The 13,622-nt window shown below is 31.2% G+C and overlaps 1 protein-coding gene across 1 annotated transcript in view; it reads right to left on the bottom strand.

Moving 5' to 3' along the window:
* The window catches only part of LOC136983831 (uncharacterized), a 79,858-nt gene that overhangs the window by 20,248 nt on the left and 45,988 nt on the right, over positions 1-13,622 (bottom strand). Inside the window, exon 8 of the mRNA XM_067280700.1 lies at positions 4,945-5,210. Within this exon, the coding sequence (XP_067136801.1) occupies positions 4,945-5,210 (266 nt within the window). The remainder of the gene's footprint in view (positions 1-4,944; positions 5,211-13,622) is intronic.

Here is a 13,622-nt window from a genome sequence, read left to right as displayed (position 1 = left end):
CATCCCTTTGTGAGACACTGCAGCATAGATCACCAAGCCCTATCACAACAAGGTGGAGACACAAAAGGGAGCACTCCAAAATAAAAGTATAAAAAGAATTTAAGAAAATATCAAGTCTTCAGCAAAAACTACAACAAACAGTTAAAAGTCCAAAAAGATAACCTCTACAGAATCTCAGGGTAGATTCATATTGTAAGTTACAACAAAATTCCTCATAAGTTGTCAGGTATGAGAAACCTTACATTCACAAAACTCATTAAATATGTCTTGCAAATACTATCAATATTAAATAGCTTTTGAATTAATATAAAAGAAAAAGACCTTAACTGAATATTTGGATCAATTATATAATACAAAAACATTTGTTTACATACATAAAAATATTTTATTTATTTTATTTTTATCAAGTAGTTATTATATTTTGTTTCAATTTTTGAAAATGTTCAGTGTTCATAATTTTTGTTCAATGCTAATGACTGCAATATTAAATCGGGCTACAAATCGGTGTTAGTTGTTAGAGATGGTGCCTAATGCCTTCTTCTAACGAGAAATTATTTAGAAAGTAATTAAAAATAATAGCAAAGAAGTAGCTTGATTTAATATGATAGTCATTTGGCATATTACTAATATATATCAGGTTTCAGAACGTTTATATTTTGTTCTATGCTATTTTCATCATGAATTTAAATTGTTTGATTTCTATTTCATTTGATTTCGAATGTGTAAACCTGAAGGAGGTTTCTAAAAAAGACCTGAAAATGTTTATTATTAGTTTACATGCTGCTTTAAAAGGTTGAGTTTGTCTTAATTTGAATCAAAATAAACAACTGAAGTGCCTTTGACCGGTGTTGCTTCTTCTCTCAGTAAATCGCAAACATTTTCGAACCTCGTCCGGTTCTTCCTCAGGCGTAATGGAATTCTGTGTTCTAAAAATTTAAATATCTCGTCAAAGTTGACCGTTGATTTAGAAAAAACTGCATTCTGGAACGCTGTCGCGTGTAGCCGATGTTATCTTATTAGACTTGCGTGTTGAGAGTATGCTATTTCAGGGATTTGTTAAGAAAGGCTCCCCAAGCCAATGATAAGTTGATAATATGACAACATCAGCTACATGTGACAGCGTTCCAGAATGCAGTTTTTTCTAAATCAACGGTCAACTTCGACGAGATATTTAAATTTTTAGAACACAGAATTCCATTACGCCTGAGGAAGAACCGGACGAGGTTCAAAAACGTTTGCGATTTACTGAGAGAAGAAGCACACCGGTCAAAGGCACTTCAGTTATTTATTTTAATTTTGCTTCGGTGTTTATCCTTTATAATTTGAATCAATCATTAGATAGTCAACTCAATCATTATTTCCAACTCCATCTATTAGAATCTCTATTATTTGAAACACCTAAGGTATTAAAGAATGCCAAAAAAACTGATAAGACTTTCTAACATTGGGACTGAAACCATTTATAGAACAGTCAACGTTTTCTCCAACCTATTAATCAGAAAATGTTGAGTATATCATTCCGGTGTATTAGAAGTGGAGAATATTTATTTATAGAACAGCTTAGGAAAACATCTTAAGAATTATAATTCATCATTATCTTTTTTACATCAAAGTCTAAACTTTGATTTTGGTCTAAAGATTTGTAGCTGTAAACTTTAGTTATACCAGTTCAGCTAAACCAATACTAAAAAGGTATTTCAAAGTCAGTTTTAAGTAGGTCTAGATGAATGTCACATAGATCACATTGTTACAAGAACAATTGCTTTTTGTTCTAGCTATGAACTGATAGATCAATCAAATCTATTTGTTCGCAACACTAAAAAATAGTGGAATAAGTTAGTGGAATAAGTTTCTGTAAGACAACATGTAACTTTTCCAAAACAGGAGAAATCAATTTTGCTAACAATGTGCAGTTTCCTAGATGGTCAGCTCAAATTTTGATCAACTGAATAGTAGTCAGAAATCATTCAACTTTGATGTTACTACATTCATTTAATTAAATATTAACATTTCAGAAAATTAAGATTTATCTTTTTAAAAACTATTTAAAATTATCTGCACTTGAACATTACTTATGAAAAAAAAAACTGATAAGAACAAATTGGAGGCCATAGCTACCACTATGAGCACAAGGCTTTGTAGCAGTCATTGGCTATACAATACTTTTCATGGTTTTTATCCAGAAAAATGAAAAACTAAAATGACGTTTTTCATTAAAATACTGGAAAAAAATGAAAACATAAACAAAAAGAGAGGCAGCAAAAAACTTTGATCTCAGAATATTTTCATCTTGTAAAAGTGGAACAATTTGTCTTTGTTGCTTCTTTCCATTTTTGTATCTAGTTTATACAATCTCCTGACACTAACAATGAAAAAATGTATCACTGTCATCAAAAATGTGATGAATATTCGTAACTGATTGTCCAACTGCATATGGCTTTACTTTAAACTCTCTGCAGACCAGCTACTTTGCAGATCTAAAATTTAGTGCTGAATACTAGTTTCTGATACCAAGTCTAAACAAAGTCTAGAATAACTGTCCACAAAATGAATTTTTTTCAAAAATCTAGGTCTAACCAGCAATAGACCTTATCAGGATCTGGTTTTCTGAAATCCACCCTTATAGTTCCTTCCTTCAGAATTTATTTGACATTTCTATTATTATTAACAGCATTAATTTCAGATAAATTTGTTTCCAGACATGAGTTTTACAGTTTGCCATTATGTTTTATGATAGTTTATTTTCTGTCATCTTTCTTTTTTTTCTATAGCCTCTATAAAGACTATAGATCTATAGGCTCTATAGCTCTCTAAATATATTCTAAGAAATAAAGTACTTCATCGACTTGATTTAAAATAAACTTGATTTTCTTTTTCTCAGACATTGAAAATGCATGAAAGTGAGAAAACTCCAAAAATAAAACTAATAATATATCATTGAAAATACTTCCTGTTTAGCTATATGAAAATCAGAAATATTCATTAGTGATGTCATCAGATATACCCTTGTTATTAGGTTCTTCTGCTTTGTCATATATATAACAATATGTTTAATAAATACAAGATATGATATAAATTTCTGGTAACTAAATTATCAGAAAGATACTATGTTACATCTTACAAGATATTCATGAATTTTTTAAATCTTAATCAATACTAAATAAACACAAAAAGAACAGAACAAACAATATTAACTTTAGAAATATACACCAGGTAACAATTAATGCTTAGACACAAATGAAATGAACTGTACACGAAAAGTTGTGGAGACACTGGTATTCTACCAGTGAGATAGTGATAAAAACAGTAAACAATTGAAAGAGTTTGGCATTATTTTAGGTATGGTATGCAAACAACAATATTCCAGTGAAGACAAGATTTTTCTCTTAAAAATTTATTATAAATTAGGTGAAAGTGTCACAAAATTGCTCCACAAATGGTCCACAACATTCAAGAACTGCCAAAAACCATCTTGGGGTACAGTCATGAATTTAATACAGAAATTTGAAGAAACTAGTACTGTCCTTGATGCCTATAAGGAAAATGTTGGCCTAAAACTTAAGGTAGAAGAAAATATCAAGAGCACCCAAGCTGTAATCAACAAGACTCCATCAATATCCTGTCATCAATTAGCCAGCCAGCTCAAAGTGAGCAGAGAGACTAAAAGACAAATCATGAAAAATATTTTATACGGAATTGTCTAATTATTAATAGTAGCAGCATTATAGCCTGATATAATCCAGTAATTATTTGGCAAATTTTATTTATTTTAATTTTGAATTGTCTACAAAGCCTCAAAGACTCAACTACACACAACACATTCATTGTCCAATATGATAATGGCTAGATCATTCCCAACTTTATCTCATTCAGTGAGGGGGAGTCCATTTCTGACTGGAAGGCTATATCAACAGGCAAAATTTCCACTCTTCAGGCTCAGAGAAACCTTCTCCATAACAGAACCTCTTCACCTTCAAATAGTCACAATTTGGGCTGCCCTATGTGGGAAAATAATTTTTGGTCTATTTTGTATCGAGCACAGCTTAATACAAGGCTCTTGCCAAGAATTTTTTCCAAAGATTCAAGAATTAGGTATGGTTAACGATTATCCGTTTCAACATAGCACGGGCTATTTTTGATACAATCTTTTTGACATTCAGAACAAATTAGTATGAAATCTCTAGTTGTTTAGAACATTCTTTTTCATTTAAATTATTTCCATTACATTTAATATGTTTTTCAAGTGTTCTTTTTTAAGTTTGATGTTCCAACTGAAGAAGTAGACGAAACCTGACAGCATTCCCCAGCCTCCATACTTCCTAGACTTGAATCCTCTTGATTTTCTTCTTTGGACTATATTAAAGACAACATCTATCACAAAGCCCCAAAATCAACTGATGACCTCAAAACAACCATTATTAATGCTTTTAATAGCCTCCATAGTGATATTTTACCAAAGGTCATTGATAACTATTCCATGTGTCTTCATCATGTCATTGAATCCAGAGGCAGTCACTTTGAAAACCTCATCAGTTGATTTCCTTTTATTTCAAGAAAACACTAGAGCAGTTTTACCTTTGTATCTATTACCATTCTCTTTAAATAAAGATTTTTGTTTGTCTAAACATTAACTGTTACCCAGTATTTAATACAAGGGTTGACTAATAAGTAAGATCTCTATTTTCATAAAATTAGTTTATAAAGAAATACAATGAACTGACTATTTTTATTAAATAATAGTAAAAATTATTTATTTTAATCGTACATATTCATTATCAATGAAATAACCATTTAGATTGGCATTTTTTTCCCCACAAATTTGATCCATTTCATGCATGAAAACTTTCTAATTTTTCCTTGATCCACTTTAACTACAAGTTAAATTCAAGAAATCAAGATAATAAAAAAAAAGAAGAAATTCAATGCAATAAAAATCACTTCTACCTGTGACGAAAGTGATGCATGAGCAGATGAAGATTGACTTCCCGATGAAGTATTGTGTAATAATGAATTAGCAGATGCTAAAGAGGATGTTGTCATAGAGGACTGCATCTTTGGTAAATTATGTGGCATTGAATCTGTTGTTGAGACAGTTGACAGTGACAATGCTGAAGACATTGAGGTAGTTGAAACTACAGATGAAACAGTACTTAAAACTTCAGGAATGAGGGAAGCATTGATTGGTTTTGATGCCATGATTGAATCATCAGCTGTAAATAATGTAAATTATCATTAGTTATAATCACATCTAATAATATATTTAAATATTGTTTATTTAAATATAAGCATAAAATATTAATTTATGCTTATATTTAAATAAAATAAAACTATATTTTATTTAAATGTAAGCATCCAAGAGCCTGATTTTTAGATTAATGTCAAACAATTTCAGATTACAAAGAGCTATAATAATGCTACTATTAATAATTAAATGTCAATTAATTATTAATAATAGCATAATTATAGCCAGTAATTGTTTGAAATATTTTATTTATTTTAATTTTGAATTTTTCTGTAATTATCTTGAACCTGCGCTGATTTTTTTTGTATCATTAATAAACAAAAATATTTAATTTTATAAATATATATATATATAAATTAAATATTTTTTTATAATATATATATATATATATATATATATGTGTGTGTGTGTGTGTGTGTGTGTGTGTGTGTGTGTGTGTGTGTGTGTGTGTGTGTGTGTGTGTGTGTGCAAAGTATGATAATTGGTGTACAAATATGTGTACAAAATATATATACATGGTACGATCCAAAAGTTCGGGGAATGCAGTAATCTACGACAACAAAAGCATGTATTTGAAGTTACAGCGTATGAAATGGATTCTACCAAACCACCTCTACGTGTTCAGGTTAATTTCACCCATGTTATGTGATTAAACCGCGAGTGCTGCTGTTTTTTTCCGGAGATAGTTACCTTTGTCCTGCGACGTAATCAAAGTGGAGTTTCAAGAACAACCTCCAACATTAAATTTTCTCAGCATTTAGGTAAAACACCTACAAAGATTTTAAAATTGCTAAGAAAGGTGTACGGTGATTCTACGGTGAAAGGTCATGGTGAAGTCGAAATGTTGGAGGTTGTTCTTGAAACTCCACTTTGATTACGTCGCAGGACAAAGGTAACTATCTCCAGAAAAAAACAGCAGCACTCGCAGTTTAATCACATAACATGGGTGAAATTAACCTGAACACGTAGAGGTGGTTTGCTAGAATCCATTTCATACGCTGTAACTTCAAATACATGCTTTTGTTGTCGTAGATTACTGCATTCCCCGAACTTTTGGATCGTACCACATATATATATATATCTAAAATAAGAACTACACATCTTCAGTTCAATTACATTTAAGTTCAAATGTAATTGAAACTGTTTATAAAAAGCCTTCACAATATTAATATGCTGCAGCAAATCATCCTTTAATAAATGGAACAGTTGACTGCATAAAATTTATTAATGTGAATATATTTGCATTTTAATTTTACATATTTTTGATTTTATCTGATTAACAATAAAACTTATACTTCAGTGATAAAGTTATAACAGTATTATTACAACAATTTCTTATACATTTTCTAAATTAATTGCACAGTACATGACTTCATTAGTCATGTACAATTCATTTTATAAAAATCAATTCTGTTCATTTATTCAGTTATAATAGGAAGTAATCTCTTCTGTTATCCGGAAATTAGAATAGTTATACCAAAAAAAAAAAAAAAACCAGACATAAAGATTAGAACTGTAAATAATATAGAAATTAGAACATTAACTTAAGTAACATTTGTAAGTTTAGGAACAATATTGTTAAGATATTTTCTCATTCAATTTCTAACACAGAGTAGGAAAATAAGACTACATTAGTCTATTCAGCAAAACTGAATTCATCATAAATTATAGTACTGCCACTCATACCTTTAAAAATGCAGTAAGATTTTAATTTTCCTAATGTTTTCAGTCATTTTAAACAACCTTCCTTAGGATAGAATACAGATTACAATTTAAAAATAAGAACAAAAGCTATCCTCTGTTACAAGTTGTATTTTGAATATTAACGGTTTAGAAAATCAAACATTTAACTGCATGCATAGGACTTCTACGTAGATTTAAAAATATACATATACCAACCAAAACCAAAAATCGACAATAATGATGTATTTGAACACCAAAAATTTATACGTATGAGTCAGATTTAAATATATATATATATAAAAACAAAAATAAAATAACCTTAACTGATGTAATAAACTTTCCAAAACCCAATACATTGATACTCAAACAATCACCATAGTTAATCAGACTGTAAACATTTAATAATTTATTAAAAATTAAAACTGGCATGCACATCACAGGTTGCAAGTTCAAGTCCTGCACCGGGCTAGTTCTTTTCTTCCAGACGGTTCTAAATTATTTAATAAATTATTAAAAATTGTAATTATTAATTTAGATAAGGGATGATGCCTAATGTCTACCTCTAACACCAAATTACTTAATATCTAATAACTAATAATAGCACATTTACAGCTCAATTAATTACAGCGATCATTTGGTTGAGTAATCTTAACCAAATGATTGCTGTAATTAATACTTAAAAATAATAATATGTACACTATTGTCTACCTCTGTGCTTTATCGTCTTAGTTCAAATCTACTAACACTTTCCATGCACATTATCATATCACAGTCTTTACAGTTTATTGCTTGCCCTGTTAAGGATGCCTTGTATATTTGCCAAGCTTCTGTATATCTTATTATGCTTTTATTCTGTACTTTTTAGATATTCTTGCCCAATCCCAGTCTATTGAGATGGACTCCAGATCGGACATCACATAAGCTGCTAATGCAGTAGTAGGGCTATTCTTCCGGATGCTGTCTTTGTGTTCCTTAATCCTTAATGTTAAGAACTGTCTAGTAGCACTGATGTAGTACAGGTCTTGCGTCCTTGATTGGTATTTTGTAAACACCCAGAATGCATATACAAGGCATCGTCGACAGGGTAAGCCATAAACTGTAAAGACTGACATGATATCTGTTGCACGAAAGGTGTTAGTAGATTTGAACTAACACAATAAAGTACAGAAGCAAACAATAGTGTATATATTATCATTTATAAGTTTACGAGTTAGGTATGTTATTGGTTAAGGTTATTTTATTTTCATCATTTTTTATTTTTATATATTTATATTTAAATTCAATACATACATGTAAATTTTCAGTGTTCAAATAAATCATCTTTGTTGGTTTTTGATTTTAGTTGGTATATATATTTATTTATTTTTAATCTATATAGAAGTCCAACACACAGTAAAATGTTTGATTTTCTAACCTGATTAACATTTGAAATGCAACTTAAGGACAGAGGACAGCTTTTATTCTCATTTTTAAATTGTAATCTGTTTTTCTATCCTGAGGATGGTCATTTAACTCTTTGTTGACCGGGGTACCGATCTGAGGTAATTTTCCTATCAACAATGCCAACCAGGGTACCGATTTGTAGGCACCCGGTTAAAAATCGATTTTTATAAAATTTATCAACAACAGATGTCAGCACTTGACGGCAACCTTTTGTCTATTGTCTGTTTCACATATTTTTGCCTAGGTGGTGTTTTGTTGACTTAAAAAAGTTTAATTAATGTTTTTTTTTTTAAATTTATTTTTTTCTGACAATTTTTTATTTCATTTTTAGCATATTCATGCAATAATATTACTATAATAAGTTCATTCATGCTATAATAAGTCAACGTGTTATAAATATTTAAGTTGTGACCTTCAGTTTTGACATTTTATATAAAATGTCAAAATGTTAAAATAAAACAAATATATATTATTTTAATCTAAAATATCAGCAAATGTTACATGTATTACTACTGGTGATCATATATTAATTAGAAAACTTTATATTTTTGTTCGAAATCAAGTGAATAAAGTATATTAGTTGATTATATTAGTTAATCGTAGAAAAAAATTTTGATCCCAAAGAAATGTTTGATATAATGTGTGATAATTTTGAAACAAAGTCGTACATGCATAAATGTTACATAGAATCCTACAAAATAATATTCCACCTAGTTCTGGCTTAGTGCAAAACAAACTAGGTAACAGGTAAATGTTAATTTTGACAAAATGTTACAAATTTTCACATTTAGATGTCAGTTTTGATATTATTATTTTTTTTCTTTTAAATTTTCTAATAAAATGTATTGAGAAATATGGTAATCAAAACTAAAGATATTAGTAAATGTATGTGATTTTTTTCATATGAATATAATGATAATTTGATTTTTGGTGAATTTTTAATGCCTGACTGACCTATGTCACAACAATGACAACAACGAGTTAAAATGACCAAAAACATTAGGAAAATTCTAAGGCTTCTAAATTTTGGCATTCAACCAAACACCAAACTGATAAAGACTGATAAAGCATAATCCACAAATTCATGATAACAGAATTAAATATCTGAAATTAATTAATAGGATTTCTCAACTTTAATTATCTAAATAACCTAAGTGTATTCATGATCAATATATTAGATTTTTGCACCCATTTGTTTATATTGTCTATGAAATAAAAAAGTAGGATATAACATGCCTCCTAAGAATGCAATTTTCTTACAAGTCATGTTATATCCTACCATGTTATAGCCTATGAGATAATTCCTTGACCCATTTTTAATTCCTCTTTCTTAAAACATATGTAAACAATATATGTTTCTTTGGTAGTAGACCCCATTATAGAACACCAGAACACCATCACATACAATTTATTAGAATTAATTTTTAGTTCTAATTCTTCACAGAAGACCCATATCTTCCTTTGTAACACAACTGCTATCAGTGCAATCAATGCAATGTTGTCCATGTATGACACTGAATGAACAACCTGTTTGTCCAATTAGGAAATCATCTTCCTCCAAACAATTATTAAAGTCAAATATGTAAAAGTTAAACATATGAGGCAGCCAAGAGTCTCCCTGCAGTAGACCACAATTGGTCTCAAAGGACAACCATTAGGTAGTTCTTTGTTGGAAGACTATATTATAATGGTAAACAATAAACCTATCATATTAATAAGTTTTTTGTCTGCCTGATATGTGGTCGGTTTTCTCTGTAAGTTAGAAATAATAACTGAATTATAGGCTTTAACGATGTCTAAAATAAAACAAATATCTTTCAGAGGAAACACTTTTTGTATTTTCTGAAAAATTTCCAGCAATCTCAGACTGCTAAATTTTACTGTTAAGTGACATTTACTTGCATAAACTCATTTTTCTTTGTCATAAAAGTGCTGGACAATAGGTTTTTCTAGCTAGAAATACTTTATATAACAGTGAAAAATGTTGCACTTTCAATAACAAACATTAACTGTGCTTTCATGTTGGGTTGTTTGATCAGTTGTACAGTTTCCTCATACTTTCTTGCATCAATATTTTTCATTGCATGCAAAGAGACATGCTTGAGAAAATATCTGGTGAGAGTATCACTTTTCCAAAAGTCATTTAGCTGCTGGATTTTTCACTCAGCTTTTAAACTATTGTGTGTTTCAGTATTGTTGTCTTCCGTAGACCAAAATGTACACTTTAGTATTGATTTAAACCATTATAGAATGCATTATATTACAGTTTAAATCAAAAGTTTGTTTTCAAACATATAATTAATAATTCAATGAATTTTCAAATGGATCTGAAGCTAGGATCAGAATTTTTTAAAATCTATATCAATTTCTTAATTCTTTTATTTTTATGAGTGTATGCTAAGCCTTAATATTAATCTTAATATGAATGTTCAAACTCTTCAAGCCTGGAATATATTATGCAAAATAGCAACAAATTGAACCTTAAAAGAAATTCCAGGATAATTAATTGCAAATTCGATAATCAATTGCAACCTCCTCTAATGCTTTTGATCTACTTAGATCTTCAAATTGGAATGCGGAAATTGGAACGTTTTTAAAAATCATTTAAAAACGTATAAATGATAAATCATAATAAATGTATAAATCAACTAATTCTCTTAAAAGTTTAAAATAATATTTTAAATCAAATTAAAATTTCTCCAAAATAATTTTTAATTCGACTGCTCCCTTAGGTTTAATGATTGCCATGCATAAGATACTTGTCCTTCCTCTTTGAAATTAATGCAATGGCCACTCTTTACAGATTTAAATATTTCGAGAGCTGCCAGTGTCGTTATTTGGTCGTCATGTTTAGATCGTCTTATGATGGAATCTTGGTCTAGATGGACTTGAATGTTGTTGTCTGAGGCATACCTGGCTAGGGTGGTGTTGTATTTTCCTTTGCTGATATCATACTTGTGTTCAGCCAGCCTTACTTTGAGAGATCGTGTGATGGCGCTGATGTACTCAAGATCATGCTGGAATCTATTGTCTCTCAGCATAATCTTATAAATGCCAGGAATCCTAAGCATGTTGGCATTGTCCTTTTCATTTCTAAGGATGTTATAAATAGTGGGAACATGCCTATATGCTAATCTATCACCTCTGTGATGGGCAATCTCTTTATATAAGCTTTTCGTGTTGTAGTTATAATCTAGAACTATGCGGTGCATGTTGTGAGCGTTCCCACTTAATGATACAACGTTATTGGGTGTAGGAGTACCCCTCTTGGAATAGGCATTTGCTAATTTACGAATAAGGTGCTTTTTGTGACCATGCCTTTTAGCTATGTCCTCAAGATGTTTAAGCTCATAACATGTCGCTTTTAACATGTCCTCGTAGTTCGTGCAGTGGGTAAAAGCGTGTTTGGTTAAGGCACAAAAGGCAGCTATTTTGTAGATATATGGGTCGTATGAGTTTGCTGGTATAAACAGTGGAAGGTGAGATAGTTTATGATAAATATTGGTATGGAAAAGAAAAACCAAATATAGAAAGTTTCATAGAACATATGAATAACAACCCATATGGACTATCCATAAAATTAGACCAAGCCAGCAATTCAAGGGCACGCTTTTTAGATCTCAATAAACAGAGTTATCCGTACCAATATTTATCCGCTTATCGGAGAAACCCTTCCATATACAGCCTATTGAGAAATGGAAAAGACGCGCATAACCCGTATAGACTTCCGGGAGTATATAGTATCCCTTTACAGGACGACAGATGGCAACTTGGCCCAGCATTTGTACCACCTCCTTCCCCCAAGGAAACGGTTAAATCTTGTATCCCAGACTTAGAAAACCTTTTAAGAGGTCTTTCTCACAACCAAAAAGAATATTACAGATGGCTATCTGCTTTAAGAATTAATAGAGCTAAACAGTCAAAGGATATCTTGCAGCTTAAACATAAATTAAGCCAAGCCTCCAAATGGATAAAATCTAACAATACAGTCGTAACAAGGGCAGATAAAGCCAGAATAATGGTCTTAATGAAGCGCGATACGTATGAGAGAGAATTAAATGAATACCTCTCCGCAACGCAATGCACAGAGATGGAAACAAACTGGGTGGATAAAATGCAAGAGAGAGTTAAGCGGTTCGCCAACACCAAACTCACAAAGAAGCTGAATATGAGAAACATTATTACAGACGCTCCGGACGTACCTAAACTTTTCGCTTTTGCTAAAATGCATAAGCAAGGCCATGAGCTAAGACCTATCGTGGACAAAGGAAGAGCTCCTACTATCAAACTGGAGAAATCAGTGCATAATATGTTATCCACACATTTGAATGACTATCAGTTCAATATCTCAAGTCCGAAAGAGTTGATACAGAAGCTTAAAGGCATAGACACACCCGGGTATGCCACAGTATGGGATTTTAGATCGTTATACCCCTCAATTAAAATCAGAACCTTGTTTTTGTGCACTGAGAGATTTCCTCATGGAGAAAGTAAATGATGACAGTCTACACCATCAAGTATTAGAGTTGGCTCATTTGGCATGTTATAGTTCAGTATTTCAATTCAAAGGAAAGGCTTATGCACAGGAGAGGGGCGTACCCATGGGAAGTCCGCTATCCGGGGACCTATGTGAAATGGTAATTAGAGCATTGGAAGCCAAAACACTGTCACCGTTTCTCTCAAACATAATTTTATATGGAAGGTACATAAATGACATCATTATCCTCTGGAAATCGATGCCGGACCTAAAACAGTTTAAAACGACCATGAACGACAACCCCTATGGCCTACAACTGGAAATGGAGCAGCACAGTCCTGAAATAATTCACTTCTTGGATATCGAAATAAGGATTGAAAAAAGGATAGTACAAACTGGGGTCTATAGAAAACCCACGACTATACCATCGTACATCCCCTTCAACTCCTGTGACCCCTCCTCCTATAAAATAGCTGCATTTAGGGCTTTAGTAGAAAGAGCCTACACGCACTCTTCCACAAACAAGGCTCTACAAAAGGAATTAGCGTTTATCAATAAAATAGCAAGAGAACACGGTTACAGTAACATCGTAAAAAAGTTATATAACCGGCACCTCCATATAAGCAGTAAAACGAACCAAGAAAGCGTAGTGATAAAAGATACCAGAGAAGAAAACACAGAAAGGACCCCAGTGACATACAACCCGCACCTTAAAACAATATACAACGCAATTGCGAAGAAAAAGGGAATTAAAATCGCTTATCGGAGAAACCCTTC

The sequence above is a fragment of the Centruroides vittatus genome, unplaced genomic scaffold (assembly GCF_030686945.1).
Source record: "Centruroides vittatus isolate TY-2023 unplaced genomic scaffold, ASM3068694v2 contig_89, whole genome shotgun sequence".
NCBI lineage: Eukaryota > Metazoa > Arthropoda > Arachnida > Scorpiones > Buthidae > Centruroides > Centruroides vittatus.
The sequence above is the reverse complement of the archived record's forward strand: the minus strand, read 5'-3'. Positions and strand labels throughout refer to the sequence as shown.